Consider the following 18,366-nt stretch of genomic DNA (forward strand, 5'->3'; position numbering starts at 1 on the left):
TAGAGAAGCCATGCTCAAGAATCCCGGATGTACTCACCTCTCCCGAACAGTTCGGCACAGAGTGGCTTCGTCCCCCAATGAATGGGAACGGCCACAGGCAGAAAGAATGGGGGAGGCCCGACATGTGAAGAATCGCCGAGCCTGCCATGGCCCTTCTCTTTCTGCCCGCAACCGTCCCAGGCCTGAAAATGAAGCCCTCCGAGGTGTCTATGGTAGAACACACGGTTAGCTCTCGCTGTCTTGGTCACAAGGGTGGGAGTCATCCTTGCCTGCTCACGAGGAGCTCTTGCAAGCCTGCAGAGGACTGAAAACCTGGCTCGTAGGGAGCCTCTTGCAAGCCTGTCCAGAGCGCCAAGAACGAGACTAGTGGAGTGAGCTTGATCCGCGGGGCTAGCTCAGGGCGGACATGGCTCTTCTGTTTCTGCCTAGAGCCGTGCCGTGGCTGAACGTGATGTCTATTGCAAAACGTACGGTTAGATCTCGCTGATTTGGTGAGAATCTTAGGTGGGAGATGTCCTTACCTAGCTCGTGGAGAGCCTCTTGCAAGCCTGCAGGGGACCATGAATGTAGAGTTCTTGCAAACCTACAGAGGACCATGAATGTAGAGGTCTTGCAAGCCTGTCCAGGGCCGTAAATATAGAGCCTCTTTCAAGCGCGTCCGGTGCGTCAAGGAAACGAGGAGTTTGGTGTTGCTCTGGGGGTGCAGCTCAGGATGATGCGGCCTAGGAGGGCCATGGGGTTTCATGATGATGCATAGTGCGCGAAAGACAAGGAAAAGCAAATGATGAGAAAGGAAGAGAAGGCGGTGCAGACTGGGATGAGACCATGTTGATGTTGGGTAGTGGTGCTTGTTTGTGGATGGAGATGAAGGTGGAAGGGAGAGAAAGCGAGGGATGTTTTTGCAAAGGCAGAGAATTTTGTGCGCATGGGAGACTCTAAGCGAAGATTTAAGCCTGCCCGTATCGACGCTGATTCACTGCCCCTCGGACAGTTTGCTCCGTTGTGCTGGCCGCTTGCTCAAACGCCAGCCGTATTTGCCGATTGCATTTTCTCCCCTGACATCGTTTGCCTTTTGGTCCCGTTTTGGAATTATAGAGATTCGTATTATGCCTTTCTTTGCCTTGGTCGGCATTGAATCACTCACGATGCATTCTTATATACTATCTTCTTTGCTCCTCTTGAGCTCTCTAGGCTTGTCACCTCTTCACACACTCTCTACTTTCCACCGATCGATCAAGCTGCCAAGATGATGTCTTAGGGATGCAACATCTTGCACACAGACGATGCCGAGTACTTTGGCCAAGTCATTGACGATATTGCTCGAGAACTACTCGCCTACGCCGAAGGAGACGAAGACCGGACCTTTACCATCTGGCGCCCCCTGGTCGAGGATAGGGAGCTTGTCGCTGAGATGCTCGGCAATGGCTTGCTCGATGCCATCCTGGAAGAGATCATTGCTCGCTACATGTCTTCTCCATGCACTCTTGGTGCTGGACGCTACACTTACATCTTGGCCGTCGTTGCTGCTATGAAGGTTGGCGCCATCATTGCCCCTGTGCACTTCGAGTTCGCCAAGGCCTTCACACCCCACCTCGTCTCCCCCTTTCACCAACTTCAAGTTCTCACCGCCTGCGAGGAGTACAAGAACAATGGCAAATGCTGGATCTTTGAAGCCATGTACGCGAGAACGCTCTCTCGTCACAGAACACGGGGTGCAAGGGGAGATCCCAGACTTGGAAACGGCCTTGGGTAAGTACTCCCACCCTTCTGCTTCTCAAACATGAACTAATCGAAGTCTGTGCAGACACTCGGTCGACGAACTTCCGACCAGACACTGCTGCAGCAAGACGTGCATCACCTGCGGAAGTCCGAAGCCCCGTATAATCTGCAAAGGCTGCAGGATCTTTCGGTACTGCAGTAAGGGCTGCCTCGAGCACGACAGAAAGCTTCACAAAGAGACTTGCCCTGCACGGCCATACGATGGCTCTTTCGGGGCGCAGTGGTACATGGAATGATTCCTCTGATCTTGCCATTTGGCCTACTCCTCAGTATGTGATTGATTTTTTCCGATGAACCATGACAGTCGGTGATAATCAAGACTTAGCTCCCATCCTGACGAGCTGTTCCCGAAGTACCGAGTTGTGACTCAGAGCATGAAGAGAGAACGCGGGCGGAATATCTGGAGCGGGCGTGGAGAAGAGGGAACAGACTCGCAAGTTGAGACTGAAAAGGCAGTTCTGGTGACGATTTTACGTCCCTTTTCATATTTTCAAGGAGTTTTAGGCATAGGAGAAAATACCACAGGTTTCAAAATCGCAGTCCTTCAACCCTAATGTTAAACGCAAAGTAAAGGGGCCACACCCAGCACTTTGTGCATGCCCACCTATCGCGCAAATCTTGCCATTATGGATATAACCTAGATGCTTCTTAGCTGTAATAACCTCGACAGACCACAGGTACTTGGATGCGTTGCTTCTTGGGTAGCTCGACAGATCGTCAGCTCAAACGTGCGCCAGATGATAGTCAACCAGATCGACTGTCCACTCGCTATCAAAGAAAGGGGCATTTTTCTAAGCTGAAATCAGTTTCATAGGCTCAGTGCGCTATTGGCAGTATTCGGTTCTTGCTGGATCCTCCGCACGGTGGCCGGGGTCTTACATCTTCAGTCCACCAAACGAGGTGCCAAAAGTAGCATTCCGATTGTAGAACAAGGTTGGATCAGGCACGTGGTTGGGAAAAACAAGGTGGTATTGCTCTGAAAATAAGTCAATGGCTCAGATCATGTATCGATTTTCGACGGCAATATGCGTAGATGGCTCTTCGATCGTCAAGGCCTTGGTTGAAGCTGGTGAGAAAGCTCGATGCTGCGACTTGTGGTGTTTTTACATCACGCATGCAAGGGGGAAATACTGAGCTTGGGCATTTTCTGCCATTGGGTGACAGGGGAAAGGCTCTCCTCCAGCATTCGCACCAATCGTGTTTCAATTGTCCAGCCACCTTGAATTGCAAACTGCAGGGAAGCCGATCGCAGCACCCATTCATTATGTCGAAGGACCAGGGCAATCTTTGTGAGTGTAGGTCGGACTGCAACAAGGTTCAACTGTCAAACCAAGATCTAACGCTTGTCAACAGCCAAAGAAACGGTTCCATTGACTCTAATTCAACGTCATCCACTAACTAACGTCCTTTGTCATGCAGCCACATTCCAAACGATCCGAGCCGAGTCCAACGTGGTAGCATCAAGGCATGCCACCCATTTGCGTGCGTTCCATGCCGTCCATCTCAGACAAGCAAGATGCATATCGGATACCGGCAGCCTCCGCATGAAATCTCCCCCTCCCCTCCCTCACAAGCTTCAATTTAAAGATCGAAAAAGAACCTCGGGACCAGGGGCACCATCACCAACTTGCGGGGTTACGGGGGCCACTAAACCTCCATTGGCGACTCATCCCGGATGGACCGGCCCAAAAGGTCTCCTTACCCATGCCAAGCTCCGGGGGAGCTTGGACGCGTGGACGAGAGCGAGACCAACAAATAAATAACGAACCCACCCAGGACAAGAACGGCAGCTCGTCTCTCAGCTGCATCTGATCTGCTCAGCTGGCCTCGTTCTGCAAAAGTCTCGTGTTGTCAACGTCGTCTCTCGCGCATCAAAAAGACACGTCCATCGCTCCTCTCACGCGACACTTTCAGCCTCTCTCTTCAAAATGCGTCCCTTTACTCTTCCCTCGGCTTTACTTGTCGCCGCCGCTCTCGCCCAGAAAAGCAAAAATGTGGAATGTGCCGATGGCTTGTACCTGGTTGTCGCGCGAGGCACAGGCGAGGAGAAAGGCGCTGGCATCACTGGAGAGGTCGCTGAGGATGTCGCCGACCGCGTCAAGGGTTCCATCGTCGAGCCTCTCGACTATCCAGCAACGTTCCTTGACCCAGCCTACGATGAGTCTGAGGCTGACGGTGTCAAAGCCATGACTGAGCTCCTCACCAACTATCACAGCTCGTGCCCGGATGGAAAGATTGCAGTCTTTGGCTACTCTCAGGCCAGTATTTTGTCCTTCGTACAACTCGAACGATGTCTAATGCCATTCAGGGTGGCCAAGTTGCTACAGACACCTTCTGTGGCGGAAGCGGCGGCAGCTTTCCAGACAACAAGCCCATCTCTACGGATCTAGTCGAAGACAGCGGTGAGCACCTCACATCGAAAACCCGCATGCCGCAGTAACTAATTGAAGCAGTCGTTGCGATCATCATCTTCGGAGACCCGAGCCACGTGGCCAACGCGTCGTACAACCAGGGCACCGGCGAGAAGAACGGCGTAAGTCTGGCCGTGTGACACCATGCTATAGTCTCCAATGGCTGACTAGATTACAGGTCTTTGCCCGCACCAACATTACGCTGTGCGAGGATCAGTACACCAAGACTGGAGTTATTCGCTCCTACTGCGATACGGGAGATACGTACTGTGATCAGGGTAGTGATGAGGATGTGCATGGAGAATATGTGTCCAAGTATGGTGATGAGGTGGTTGAGTATGTCGTGGATCAGTACGAGAAGGCTGTTAGGGAGGGCAGTAAGAGCACGAGCGCGGCTACGGGCACTGGAACAGCTACAGAAGCGGCAACGGGAACCGCGACTGGAACCGAGACTGGATCTGCCTCGACTGCTTCAGAGACCGAGTCAGCTGCGACTTCAACACCCACAGCCACAGCCGCTCCTGGCAATGGTGCTGCTGGCTTGGCCCCAGGCCTTGCTCTGGCAGCTGTCCCTGTGTTCTTGGCCATTTCCGAGCTTCTGTTTTAGAGTAGAGTAGGGGGAATCTTTTGGATATAATAGATGTTTGATTTACATGGAGCACCTGCCAAGGCGACCGCCCCTGTAGGTCGCAATTACAATTGAGAAGGTGACAGAGTACGGCCCCTGAGGGTTTCTTTGGTAGTCTCGATGCTGTTCGTGTAATATGACGTGGTGGCTGGGGAGAGGGTTGCCGCACGTTTGCCCCTGAATATCCGACCGACCACCCTTGACGTTGGAGGTTTCAATGAGACGGCGGACTTGTTCAATGAAGTGCAGTGTAGTGTTGATAGGATGTCTGCGCGCCCGATCGGCAGTCGTTCTGCCTCGTGGTAGAGGTAGCATCGCCGCACCCGATGGATGCAAGGTGCTGCTAGCCTTGACGACGTCTGAACGGTACCGGAATGTTTTTGAAACCTAGTTCGCATCTTAATTCGAGGAATGGGAAGAATTAGTAAGTGAGGGGGAAGCGGGAGACTTGCAAGTCAGTTACCAGACAACCATAGGGGGGTTCCAGCGCACAAGAGACCCGGAGCAGCTTCTCCGGCGAAGTGCATCAGCGACAGGAGAGAGAATCCAAGGTGCACCTGTGCCTCTGGACGAGCCCCAGGAGTCGATGTAAGTCCTTCTAGTAACGATGAGGGACGGGCATCCAGGAACACGGCCGTGTTTGTCACAAGTGCGTGTCGGAATCGTATCCGATACCCGTGCAATCGATCGTAGAAGCTTCGAGCACTTCGACCACGGGGACCAGAGCCTCAAACAAGCGTGGCCTCCCTCAATGTGTGCCCGTAGAGTCCCTCAGCCACTCGCCACATGACCTGACACCCGTATGCCCCCCCTCTAGCCTCACCAGCCTCGTCGTCCCCTGAGAGGCTGGTCCGGAGGAGAAGCCCCGAGGCGGCAGCCCTAATCGTGCGCGGGAGTTAGGGCTAGATGACTGTAAACGAAGCCATACAGGTGCATCTCCCTCCTCCCTCCTTCTCTCCCGCACAAAAATCTTCCCACAAACCTCATTTTCCCACCTCGCACACCAACATCATGGTTTTCATCCTCGACGTGCTGCATTTCGCGCTTCTCCTAAAGCCTACATCCTCTTCGCGCCCTCCTCGCCTGTTCCTCTCTCTCCGGCCCTGAATCACTGCGAACACCACGGCCCTGGACATCTTCGGCCAAAGCCAAGCTGGCCACCTGGTCAAGACGATGGTAAGCACACAGCTCTCCTTGCCCCAGTCTCCCTTGCGACAACATAGGTAGCTAACTAGATAGAAGGAATAGAAATTCTCGTCGCTTGCGCTCATGAAGCGCAAGGGTTTTACGCCCCGTTGAAAAGCCATAGTCATGGCTAGAGGCCCCCGAGAAGCTCCCCCACAAGGTTCGTCTCGCGATCCTCTCTCTGCTTCCTCTGCACATACTCACACCCTATCGCGTAGACGGCTGCCTCCGGGGAATGTTAGAAGACTCCCTCGTCAGAAGGGCTACTGTGGTCCCTGCGCAGCTGCGCGGCTGCTGTTTGCCCTCTTCAAGTCAATCGACAAGGCCTCCTCCGTTTTCGGCCTCGGCAGACTATGACAACTGAGAATTATCCATCGTTCCCTCTGGGTCTTCCTTCTTTTTGGTTTATTTTGGTTTATTTTGGTTTATTTTGGTTTATTTTGGTTTGTCTTGATTTGTCTTGGTTTGTTTTGGTGTCGGCAAGGAGCCCCCTCCCATCTCCCTCGATCACGACAGAAAACCTCGTGGCGCACTCTTCTTCCATCCGGCTCTTGCCCCTGGGCCCCAAACACCACTCGTTTCAGGGGGTCCCGCCGCTTTCTCAGAGATCATTCCCAGTTCGACAACGAGCCCCAGACGGCCGGGCGTTTGCTTGCCTTTCGCTCTTCAGACGCCGGCTTCTTGCCTACAAGGCAACAGGGCATTTCATGATACGGTAAGAGCTCCACGACGTGGAAAGAGTTCTACAGCATTAACTGACAGTCAAAAGCCATTGTCCATCTCCACATAATCTCCCCGCTTGGCACTCGGTGCCTCAGAACACCACCGCCGGGGGCCCCATGTTCCCATCACCGTTCCCAGGTCAGCCAGTTCAGATGCCCGTATACGCTGGGAACCCCCCTCAGGCTTCTGCTGGATATCCCTATGTCCCAGTTGTGCCACCTATAAAAGTTCAACAGCCAATGCCCGTCCCCGCGTACTACCCTCCGTACGTCCCTATTCTTGGTTTGTTTTGGTTTGTCTTGGTTCATCTTGTGTCATGTCTCTTTCCTGTTTCCTGTTTTCTGTTTCCTCTTTTGTTTTGGTTTATTTTGGTTTGTCTTGTTTTCTTTTTGGTTCATCTTGGTGGGGGATCTGCTTTGACTGTATCCCGATTGCGGAGTTCGAGAGGGACTACATCTGGCCTCTTGGGACGGTGAGTATCGGGGAGACCCTGGGTCTCCCACGACTCCACACATGCCTCCGATGTGGGAACAAGAAGGAGTTTGAGAAGACCTGTGAGGTCTGCTGGGGACCCCAACCCCAGGAGGACGACGGTCCCATTATTCATCAGTCAAATGGGACCCTCGAACTCTGAACGGGGACCACCTCAGTGATAATGCTACCTCGTCTTTCGGTTCCTATTTTGCTGGCAACTAAAGAGTTGTCACCTATCACATGACTGGCCAGCCTGCGTTGCCATACCCATTCTTCCCTCACCCTGCCGGGATGCCCCAGGCTCCCTGGCCTCAGCCACTCATGTTCCCCGAGCCGTTCTCATCTCGGTCTTCTGGCTCAGTTATCCCATCGAGGGTTGGGATTCAACTATAACAAAGAACACATTGCCGTTCTCAGCTCAGCCAGTCCAGATGCCCGCGGCGCACATGAACGCCAGGATGCCAGCAACAGTATGCTGCCTCATCGTTCGTTCCTTATTTTTCTGGCAACCAAAGCCAACTTGCCTATCCTGGAGTTGCCGCTTATCATAAGACGACTGAGCCATCAGCCACAACAGCACAAGACACAGTTATCAATACATGATGGCATGTTCCCGGCCCAGTTCCTATCTCAGCCAGCCCCGCTGCCCTGGCCATGTCAGCCGACGTCGAAAAGGACGATCCAAAGAGGAAGCAGAATGACCCCTTTGTCAACCAAGACCTTCTCTATGTGCGGGTCAACGGTCAGGCTCAAGCCGACAGAGACAGACCGCAGTACCAGGCAGACCAGAAACTGTGGCTGCTGGCCTCTTTTGGAGACATCATTGATACTGACGACAACAACAACAACAATCATTCCTCTCGCAACATCCGAACCGATCTACAACCAACCCGTCTTAGAATTTTGTCAGATTCCCTCAAGAAAGAGGCACGCAGAGATCCTTCTAGCACGGCTACAACAGAACATGAGCACAGTACACATTGCACATCTACCACAAACGCAAACGGTGATGACCGGTAACGATGGGCCAATTGGGTTGGGGACTTCAGGGGCGGATTCACTGCTGGTCAGAGACAAATGTACATTGTTAGTTTGTCGGAATTGTTGAGTAGAGCACCTCCCTTGTCATGAAGACAGCGAGTGCCAGGCATTGTAGCAAAGGGCACAGTTATCAACACAATATCAACATCAAGTCCAACTACTTTGTACTATATTGAAGCGTTGTTTCGTTTGTGCTTGCTCGTGTTGGTGCCTTTTTCAGCCAGACCTTGTCGCAGGTCGGGGAAGTGGACAGGGACAGCAAGGATGCATCGAGGAACCCAACTGGACCTGTATTCTTCAACCACCTTGGGTCCAGAACACATGGTTTTAACAAGTTGGGATGAACATAAGGTGAGTATCAGTACGCTGTAGGGAAAGGCACCGATTGATCTACGACCCTGCACCATGTACGGATCCGTGGGTGGTATCACGGCTGCCCGGGTCGTGCGCCGTAGTGGTAACACTCTTCGATTGCCGACTCAACAAACTCTCTCTTGCAACCAAAACGATACAAATAGCACCCTCCAATTAAATTTTATTTATCTTTCAGGGTTCGAATCGTTACCATGCAGAGTGATTGTTGGATCCTATCCCCTTCACAGTTGTTGGTCTGGGTGAAGGCGAATGATTGGCGCCGACACTGGACAGAGTCTTCCCAAGAGGGTCAACCCATTCAAAAGGAAGCATGTTTTGAAATTCAGGGAGCGAGAGAGAACTTAAGTTAAATTCGAATTGTTTTGCCAGTGATTTTCAAGGTGTACGAGAGACAGAGCGGTAGCCGTGGGTGGAAAAAATGGCCAAGTTGTCACGGTGTAGGGTGGCCCGCGACCAAATAGAGACTGATTGGTGTCTCGGGCAACTTTAAGACATTCTTGAGAATCCAGACATCATAATCAGTGTCTAACATAGAAATTCTTTGATCCTGGGCATCTATATCAAGATACCCTCTTGAGTCTCCCCTCCACACATCCACCAGGTACCCCGGGGACACGCCAGGTATGGACGAGTTCGAGACCGGCAGCCTCCAGAATCTTCTTGAAACCCTCCTCCGTTCGCTCTTTGCCTCCCATGGTCATGACGGCTTGGTCAAGGACAGCAGAAGCAAAGTCTGCTTCTCCCACGCGTGGAGGTAGAACCATCTCGCAGATGAGGACTCGGGAGTCGGGGGACATTGCTTCGGCAAGACGGGAGAGGATTCGGGTGCTGGTTGGGTCGGCGTAGTCGTGGAGGATCATGCGCATGAAGTAGGCTTTGGCACCTGGTGTCTCGTGTTAGCGACGGGCTCGTGAAACTGGCTGGTGCTTCTACCTTTGACGGGCTGTTCTTCCATGAAGTCGTGTTCGATAAGCTGAACACTTTCAGGGAGGTTCCCCTTGCTCTTGGCAAGTTGGATAACCTCTGGGCGTTCCTGGAGTATACAATTCTTGGGTGCGAGGTCAGGGTGAGCCTCCAGGATCTTGTTAAGAACCACTCCCTCGCCGCCCCCTACATCGACAAGCTCCACGACCCCCTTGGCCTCCTCTTCAGCAGTATTCTTGAGCGAGCTAAAGTCAAAGTGGCCAGTAACCGGAATTGCAACGTCAATGCCTGACATTCCAGTCTGAAAGGCCTGGAACCGCTCGGGGTGCTGCATCATGATGCTCCAAACAGGAGTTCCCTCTTGCATGTAGTAGGCAGTGTACGGGTTGTATAGGGGGTCCTGAGGTTCTTCAAAATTGCCCTTCGAGACAAGGTAGTCGTCAAAGTTGTGCATGTGCTTGAACCATTCGTCGTACCTAGGAGGTTAGATCCCGACCAAGGTGCCCAGGTTCCAGGGGAAGCTTACATGGCGAGGAACAAGTGGCCAGGGGCAGGCTTGTCCAGGATGTAAGCGAGGGAGAACTTGGAATGCTTGTATTCTCCGCCATCGGGCTCAGTCTGGTCGAGGAAGCCGGAAGCGACTGGAGTGGGCTGTCAGAACGGGCGGTGAAGGGAAATTCGAGAGAACAACTGACCGAGGATGCGTCCCATGCGCTCTGGAAGGCGGATGTTAGTCGAAGGACTAGTGACATAGGTATTAAAGAAAATCAAACGTACCAAGGAGCGAGTCTTGCACGCCGGTGGCCTGGGAGAGGTCTTTGAGGGATATGGAGCCACTTGCGGGGATAGCGTCGAGGACCTTGAGCTTCATGAAGGTTCGGATAGCGACCAGCTCTGCGATCTACAAGCAGTATAAGCGATCGTCTGCATGTAGGAGGCATGCAATAAAGTATAATGGGTTCTGACTTACGTTGAGGCCATGGTAGTTGGGCTTCTGGTCTGGCGTGGTGAGAGCATTTGTGAGCGCCCTGGCTTTTCCCAGAACGTGCACACGGGACATGTACCCATTAAGGTCCGGAGCATCAGAGTATGCTTGGGCAGCCTGTGCAAGGCCATTCACAAGGTCGTTGACTTCCTGTTTGCTAGGGAGGGCCATAGTGACAAGGTAAACGCAGCGAGAATAAAGGGTATTCTTTGTACAGCACGCTCGTCAGTGTAACAAGCAAGTACAGGTTGATTTTTTAGAAATTCTATAGGAGAAAAATGCATGGCTAGGCCCCTGTGGTCCACTGAAGCAGGGCTGCTGGTCCTGGCACTGGCAATACTGCTGCGAGCGGGAGGGGTTTTCAAAAACGTCCCCTGCAGGCTGCAGCTCGACTCCTCCTCCATCCCGCACCATCTCCCACCACACCACGCGGACAAAAACAACAGCTTCTAACCTTCATCATTTCAGCTTGATTCAAGGGAGAAATCGCTCGTGAAAACATGGAGCCGAAGAAGCAGCCCGGTACTCTCTTCCGGAGCGTCTCGCGCATCTTCCGTCGCAAGCGCAAGGAAGATGACCCAAACAACGACAAGAAGAACAGAGAGGCGAGTTCTTCCGCACCTGCTAACGTTGTATTTGATCGTCCTGCGCACATTCGGATCAGTGAGTTCATGTCGGTGATTCCTCTGACTGCTGAGGTCACCTACATCGAGCCGATCCACTGGGTTGACTACGAGCCCCGAGGCATGTACCCCAACAGCATCATGACGCGTTACTTGGCCGAAATTGCTCAGGAAGTTCGCCTGGAGTTCCAGAAAGACGTCAATCATGATGACACCTGGACTCAGAACCAGGGCTGGGCACTCCGCAACAACGTCGAGGTGAGTGCGCCCTTGTTGTTTGTTGTTGACATCGGCTAACCTCTTTGGTAGCTTGTCAAGCATGACCTCGGTCACTGCAAGTACACGATGCTCCTGGACAACAAGTTGCACTTGTCTCCCTTGCCCAAGTACCCCAAGACCATCCTCGACCTTGGTACTGGCACTGGCATCTGGGCTGTTGACATGGCCGAGCTCTACCCTTCTGCTCGGATCATCGGAGTCGATCTCTTCCCACTCCAGACCAAGCTTGTTCCACCTAACGTTCGCTTTAAGGTACGTTGTCCGACAAGACCCAAACTTCTTGTTGACCCTCCTCATGCTTACCTGACCAAGATCGACAACGTGGAGGTCGACTGGCGCTGGGGCGAGTCCATATTTGACTTCATCCACGCCCGTGAGCTCACCATGACGATCTACGACTGGCCCAACCTCATCCAGGAGATCTACCGCGCCCTCAAGCCCGGCGCCTACTTCGAAGTCTCGGGCTTCGTCCCCGACTTTCGTTCCGACGACGGTACCCTTCCAAAGGACTCTGCTTACGTCAAGGTGGGCAAGCTCAACTTCGAGATTGCCGAGCAGCGAAACGTCTCGGGCTAGGAGCCCATCCGCTGGAAGAGATACCTCGAGGAAGCAGGCTTCGACAACGTCGTCGAGCGTGCTCTCAAGCTCCCCATGGGTCCATGGCCCAGTAACCCTCATCTCCAGAAGATTGGAAACTTTGAGCTGCTCAACTGGCGCGACCAGGCCATGACTACTTTCAGAAATATGTGCCAGAACGCGCTTGGTGGTGATCAAACCTACTACCGTGAGATTCTTGCCCAGGCCGAGACAGAGGTCTTGAACCCCAACATGCACAGCTACATGCCCTTGTAAGTCACTTACCCTCCTTGCACTACAGAGCTGATCAGATGTCCAGCTACGTCGTCTATGGAAGAAAGCCTCTCGATGCTAAGCCATGCGGCCCTCGACCCGAGAAGCCACCCGTCGTCCGCGAAAAAGTCTAGTGGATTGGTTGGGAAGATGGGGAGATCAAGGGGCTTTGCTGGCCACCAGGTGGCAATGACGATCCACCCATGATCTAATAGTGATATCGCATGTTTTTTTCGGAGAGGCAGAGGCTGGAAGATTGGCGGTGATCCTGGAAGGCGTCTGCATTCACTGTGGACATGGACTGAGACTAACGGTCCTACGACGATGGTCTTCGCCAATGACTCTGGGGCAAAGGATCTGGTTTTTTGGACGACAACTCCCGAATGATGTCTGCATTCACTGCGGACACAGACAGATACTGACTGACCATCTACGGACAACGGTATCTGCATTTGACTCGGGTAGTATCACGGAAGGATCCAATTTTTGGACGGTAACTTCACTTGCTTCGAGGAGGGACATAGTCTACAAGTCAGAGTCGGACCTCGACTGCATTTGACTTCGAGGGAGGAATAGGGAAGTTGACAGGGACGGATTTAAGGCTCACGGTTTTTGCGTTTGATACTTTTCGCGCCTCAGCTGGTCTACGGCGCTCCATGTACGGTACTATATAGCTTGAGGAACAAGCTTTCGAGACCAGACATGACTGGCCTAGAAGCCGCTCAAAGCGACGTGAAGTTTTGTGCGGGAGTTGTGCTGAGGATCAAGGTCGTAAAGGAGAGTGGCCTTGACGATGGCTGGCGCAAGGGAGGAGGTAGACTGGAAGGGTCTAGCCCTATCGCAGACGGAGCTCTGGGCACAGGAGACTTGACCCAGCTGAATTTTCAGCGCTTCACCGTACAGTGCGCATTTTATACCGTCGATATACGCGTATACAGAGTGACTGTCACCTCTGGAGGTAGGCATTGAAGACGCCAGAATCAATGGATGCCGCCTACGATCAGCGTCACACAGATCTCCCTATCCACCCAAGGTGTCACTCTAGAAATTACATGGTAGAAACAGCTGAAGAATAAGCTCTTTGACGCCACGGCGCCACGGTCGTACAAGCAGAGCAAACCGTGCAGCCTGCAGGTGCATGGAGGTGCACGTGCCCGGGACAAAGGGTCTGGTGGGGGTCTTCGAGAAGCTTCATTTTTTCTTTGGCGCAACGTTGGGCAAACCCCGATTGTTCCAGCATCGAAATTGACTTCGAAGGCATCAGATAATTCTTAAATGAACACAGAGTAATTTTACTGTTCACGGACGATTTGGCAGGGCAGTGTCACGGGGTGGGAAAAAGTGCTATTTGGCTACCTCCTGCAGCACGACGCTGTTCCTTTCGACTGTATTAAATGCAGAAACCAATATTATTCCATCCGCTCTCCTGAAGCTTCCAGAGGGCCCATGGTCCGCCGCTGGGTGGCAACGATGCTCGTTCTGCTCGTAGTCGAGGCAGGGAAATCAAAAACTCGAGGGGTCGATCAACGACGACGAGGTCGGGGATGGTTTGCTTGTTCGAAACGTAACTTGAAGAAGTCCCCTGCATCTCACTAGTTAGAACAATCTCTTCTTCAACTTTTGAATGGGGTTTCATACCTTGAAGTGTCAGACCTAGCGGTACATGGGTCTGGTCATGCGAATGGCTCGAAGGCACGGCAGCCACTCAGGCACATCCTAGATGCCCAGCCAAATCATCATGTAGCACACGAAGAGGAAAAGAGCCCAGGATCCAATACAAAAGTTCTTGGAGGTCCAGGCATACCATTCTTTGTTCTCCTCAGAAGTCATTTTGATTTTTTTTTCGAGTGTTGGGTTGGATGCTGTTGTTCTAGTGCTGATGGCTGTGCGGCGGTACTGTTGTGTAGAGGTGATCGCTGCAGGTCGCCCGGCCCCTCTAACAGATGGTACCTTTATTCCGCCTCAGCCACTACCAGCCCAACTTTCTGGCACCTCGTCTTGACTCACCTTTTCTCTCCTCCAACGCTGAATCAGTCACGCCGCAAAACATTCTTCCCCTTCAGCGACCACATTCTTTTTCTTTCTGCAAACGCTTCATTCTTTCTCCTCTTCTATACTAGATACCACAACGTTCTACCAGCGACCATCTTCCTCGTCTGCTACAAGTCTCGTTTGTTGTTATCTTTCCCCTCCTCGAGCATCATCGCGTTCGCAAAGACATCACTTGTTCTCCCTCACATTTCAATCACAAGTCCTCGCACCACCAAGCTCGTACCGTATTCCTCTTCTGCTTGCCCTCTTTGTTCCCTCACAAGCTTCTCCCTCCCCCTTTGTTGTTTGCCTATCCGTCATCATGGGTGGCAAAGCCTTCGCAAACCACAATCCTCCTCTGCAGACGCCGCGGATGCCAGGTTCAGTCTACCATGAAGTCAAGAGACGCGTGGAGCACCGACTTTCCAAGGCCTTCTCCGTCGTTCGCTTCCCCATCGAGGGACCGGCAAAGAAGGACTTTGGCGACGTCGACGTCTTCGTGACGGGCCCCAGATTCCAGAGCCAAGGAGACGAGTACACCAAAAGGGAGTACCTTGACCACATCAGCGCTGTCCTGGGAGCTACAGCTGTTATCGAAGATGCAGGAGTTCAGGAACCGTCTGCTCACTTTGCTATCCCTTGGCCTCGCGACCTCGAACACCTTTCCGACTCACCTAACCCTCAAGAGCCGACCTACGCCGTGGCCGGACCTTCGACTAGCCCCAGTACCTCTGCTCAAATCAATACTCCAACTCCTCGCAGTTTCTCCGCTCAGATCGACACTTCACCTTATCCCAGCTTCTCTGCTCAAGTCAGCACTTCTACTTATCCTGCCGCTTCTACTCCCACCGTCCGCTCTCCTCACGACAGTGTTCCTACGCCTAGCAATGCTTCTACTTACGCTACGCCTTCTACCCCTGTCACTGCGACTACTCCAACTCTCCCTTCTTTCCCTGCTGTTCCTTCTGCGCACTCCAACGCTGTTACTCCTACCGAATTCCCCCTTCCAAGATCTCGCTTCGACGGAACTCATGCCAAACCGGATCAGCGTCCAGACGTAAGTCCCCATACCTCAGATACAGTTGCATTGTACAGAAAAAGCTAACAATACTCGAAGTGGCCTCGCTCAACAGAGCTCGAGATGACCCTCCCTGATCGAGAATTCAGACATGTCAGTGGTGCCCAGCAACGAGGTGGCAGATCTAGAAGTCTCCCTCCCGTTAGCCAGAACCCAGAACAGTTTGCCCCCAGACAATCACGACGCTCTCGGTCTGGTAAGATTTTGTCTAACTTGAACTCGTTTGTGAAACAGAGACTAATGACATCGAACAGGCTCCGCTCGCCCCTACTCCCGAAGAGGACCGTCGCGTTGGGAAGAACCCCCCAATGAAAACAGCAACTCTCAAGAGGTTTGTTGTTTCTACTGGCAGACTAGACATAAAAATAATGCTAACTTTTACCTTAGGAGTCTGTTTCTGCCCCCTTCTCCCGGCTAAGCTTCGCCCCTGATCTCCCGTCCAGCCGTCCCATCACCCCAGCACGAGAGCGTCGTCTTCACATCCAAGTCGACGTCCAAGTCTTCGACTCGTCAAGCCGGTTGCACTACATGCTCTTCCATCATGCCCATGGAGACATATGGCAACTCCTGGGAAACGTGATCAAGCCCTACGGTCTAACCGTAGACGACAAGGGACTCTGGTTGCGCATCCCGGAGATCGAGGACGCCGACAGGAAGAGGTCAAAGGTCTGGCTGACCGGGGACCCAGACGAGATCCTCGACTTCCTTGGCCTGCCGTACACCCGGTATTGGACAGGTCCCTTTAGGGACCTGTACCAGATGTACGAGTATGTGGCCAACTGCATCACGTTCTGGGTCCCCCCCGCCGACGAGACCGAGTCGGCTCTCCGCGCCAACGACCGGCGACGGATGAAGCAGCGTCCCGCCTACCGAGAGTGGGTGGAGGAGTTCAAGCCTCTTTGCCGAGCGCAAGGCCGGTTCTCTGGCGAGCCCATGACCCGCGACCAAGTTCGCGGTCGTGCCTTTGCGAGGTTCAATGTACGCCAGACGTACATGACCGAGCGCCGGGCCTTCCTGGTCGAAGACCAGAAGCGCCACATCCTCAAGACCATCATCGAGAGGATTGTTCCGCTTCCAGCGGAGGGCGCCGCAAAGGAGGACTTCCTGTACAGGACAGTCCTGGTCAGGGCTCTGAAGGAGATCGTCCTCGACTGGAACCGGGGGCTATATAGTATTATGGCCCCTGGGAACCTTCGGGATGACGAAGGTTTCTATCATCTTGGTAGAACCGAGTCATTCGTCCTTGAGTACAAGGACAGGATCGGCAAGGAGGCCATGGACTTCCACCACCGGAGGATGAGGGAGAAGAGGGCACATGAGCAGCCAAGCCGGGTGTAGAGATACCCAGGCATGTGTCCCATCCTGGAGGACGAGTAAGTTTACCTTTTTTGACTTTGCATGAAATCTTTCTAACTTGATGATAGCCATGAACAGTAAGTTCATGGAGACCCGACGGCACAGACTCCTCCCCACCTCGCAACCGGGGAGGTTGTGCCGTTGTGGTGCATTGGGAGTTGTCGGTCTGTTGCTGGTGGGCAGCCAGCAGCTCCCTTCCCTCATTGTTGTGAGGAGTAGGTACTGTTGGTGGTTAACTTGTAGCTATCACCCTCGCCCGTGTAGCGGGGGTTGGTTGGCTACTTGTTAACCATCCAACAGTACCTCTTCCTCATTCTAATGGGGTTGTGGGGTTGCTGGCTGTCCACATGAGAATACAACGATGGTGAAGAAGAGGGCGGTGGCTGGACAAAGGGCTACGGCCATTTAATTATATATGTTTGGTTTTTTACAGATAGAGCCAGAGGGAATGTAAAGGGTTGACGATCGCTGAATCTTTGTTTTATTTGCCTGACTGTATTGCCATGATGTTTTCTGAACTTCTTTATCCAAGGAAATTCGAAATTCTCATTAAAGACTTGGTTATGGGAGTATTGTCTCTTGTGCCACTATTAGGCCCAGTCACGCCTGATCACGATTCGCTACGACACTCCCAATATCCCGTGAAGATGACCGTCGATCTCTCATGTTTGCACCGAGGTGGCAACGGGTTCTTTGACTAGCTGCATAGAAGCGAGGCAATGACACTTGGAGACTAGAGCCGTCGGCTGCCCGTCGTCAACTTCCTCGACGTCGGTGCCCGCTATGCTGATGCGCCGTTGTGAAAAGCTCTCCGGCTCAACAATTTCGAACAGAAAGGTTCTTCATTTCAGGCCTTACCTTGACCTGTTACCAACCACCGCGACAACACACCAAGGCGTTGGCAAGCCCGAAAACGTGGGGATAGGATGACCCGGCCTGGAGTGTGCCCTTCTTAGATATGATTTTATGTAGAGAATTACAAGCACAGCTCAGCTCTTGCGTCCAACCCCTACGTTGTGTGTGCAAAATCACTTGCCCTTGCCTTGACCGCACACCGAAGAACCTGACCTTGTGGAACGACAGTGCGGCGGAGAATGACCTCCGATGGTTAAACAGTGAGGTATCGGCGGGACCAAGCGTCCAGTTAGCGGTATCAATGGATGTTTGAGCACCCTAATGACCTCATGCAGTGCCAAGCCGAGCAGTTTGGCAAGGACTCGGACAAACACGCACAGACAAACAATGGGACATGTCAAACTGCTAGCTACCTATCTATTGATTTCCAGGCATCTACGTGCCATTATGTTGTTCGTCTCCCACTGTTGAGGCGCCAACAGATTCCTAATGCGCTGTGTGGTGTCCCGATCGATCGTGCCCCCCCTTCGGCACAGGGCCACAGGCAGAGGCACTCTCCTCTCTCGAAAGGGCAGTGGCAAATTCTACGCACCTTCCTTCTCGTGCGTTCTCCGACAAAACACCCTCTCCCCTCCCCAACATCCTTTCGTTCTTCTTCTCTCCTCCATCAACAGCAGCTTGCAACAGCCTCCTCTTCGGCTGCGGCCTCCTGGCCGCCCCCCGGCAAACCCCTCGTCGCACTTCTCCGGGGCGGCCCCCCCTCCTCCACA

General features: G+C 53.0%; 6 protein-coding genes across 6 annotated transcripts; 5 read left to right on the top strand and 1 right to left on the bottom strand.

The window, feature by feature from the left end:
* Nucleotides 1-146: 146 nt before the first annotated feature.
* MRS44_009327 (uncharacterized protein) lies at nt 147-2,015 on the top strand (the record flags this gene model as incomplete). Its single annotated transcript, XM_065621252.1, has 4 exons — nt 147-224; nt 324-371; nt 1,259-1,749; nt 1,805-2,015. 4 exons carry the CDS (start codon nt 147-149, stop codon nt 2,013-2,015), a joined length of 828 nt encoding a protein of 275 aa, XP_065477324.1.
* Nucleotides 2,016-3,707: 1,692 nt separating this feature from the next.
* MRS44_009328 (uncharacterized protein) lies at nt 3,708-4,797 on the top strand (the record flags this gene model as incomplete). Its single annotated transcript, XM_065621253.1, has 4 exons — nt 3,708-4,041; nt 4,107-4,181; nt 4,233-4,312; nt 4,369-4,797. The coding sequence occupies 4 exons, from the start codon at nt 3,708-3,710 to the stop codon at nt 4,795-4,797; spliced, it is 918 nt and encodes a 305-aa protein (XP_065477325.1).
* Nucleotides 4,798-7,854: 3,057 nt separating this feature from the next.
* Nucleotides 7,855-8,220, top strand: MRS44_009329 (uncharacterized protein; the record flags this gene model as incomplete). The annotated part of the gene is made up of 1 exon (XM_065621254.1): nt 7,855-8,220. The coding sequence occupies one exon, from the start codon at nt 7,855-7,857 to the stop codon at nt 8,218-8,220; it is 366 nt and encodes a 121-aa protein (XP_065477326.1).
* Nucleotides 8,221-9,176: 956 nt separating this feature from the next.
* On the bottom strand, nt 9,177-10,696 carry MRS44_009330 (uncharacterized protein; the record flags this gene model as incomplete). Its single annotated transcript, XM_046280359.2, has 6 exons — nt 9,177-9,499; nt 9,550-10,016; nt 10,067-10,181; nt 10,236-10,256; nt 10,318-10,441; nt 10,511-10,696. The coding sequence occupies 6 exons, from the start codon at nt 10,694-10,696 to the stop codon at nt 9,177-9,179; spliced, it is 1,236 nt and encodes a 411-aa protein (XP_046125452.2).
* A 329-nt stretch (nt 10,697-11,025) lies between these two features.
* On the top strand, nt 11,026-12,410 carry MRS44_009331 (uncharacterized protein; the record flags this gene model as incomplete). The annotated part of the gene is made up of 5 exons (XM_046282773.2): nt 11,026-11,406; nt 11,458-11,679; nt 11,740-11,952; nt 12,004-12,275; nt 12,323-12,410. 5 exons carry the CDS (start codon nt 11,026-11,028, stop codon nt 12,408-12,410), a joined length of 1,176 nt encoding a protein of 391 aa, XP_046125451.2.
* Nucleotides 12,411-14,629: 2,219 nt separating this feature from the next.
* MRS44_009332 (uncharacterized protein) lies at nt 14,630-16,723 on the top strand (the record flags this gene model as incomplete). Its single annotated transcript, XM_065621255.1, has 4 exons — nt 14,630-15,364; nt 15,425-15,581; nt 15,640-15,716; nt 15,773-16,723. The coding sequence occupies 4 exons, from the start codon at nt 14,630-14,632 to the stop codon at nt 16,721-16,723; spliced, it is 1,920 nt and encodes a 639-aa protein (XP_065477327.1).
* Between the last annotated feature and the right edge of the window lie 1,643 nt (nt 16,724-18,366).

Source organism: Fusarium solani (genome assembly GCF_023522795.1).
Source record: "Fusarium solani strain SB1 chromosome Unknown bctg00000005, whole genome shotgun sequence".
Taxonomy (NCBI): domain Eukaryota; kingdom Fungi; phylum Ascomycota; class Sordariomycetes; order Hypocreales; family Nectriaceae; genus Fusarium; species Fusarium solani.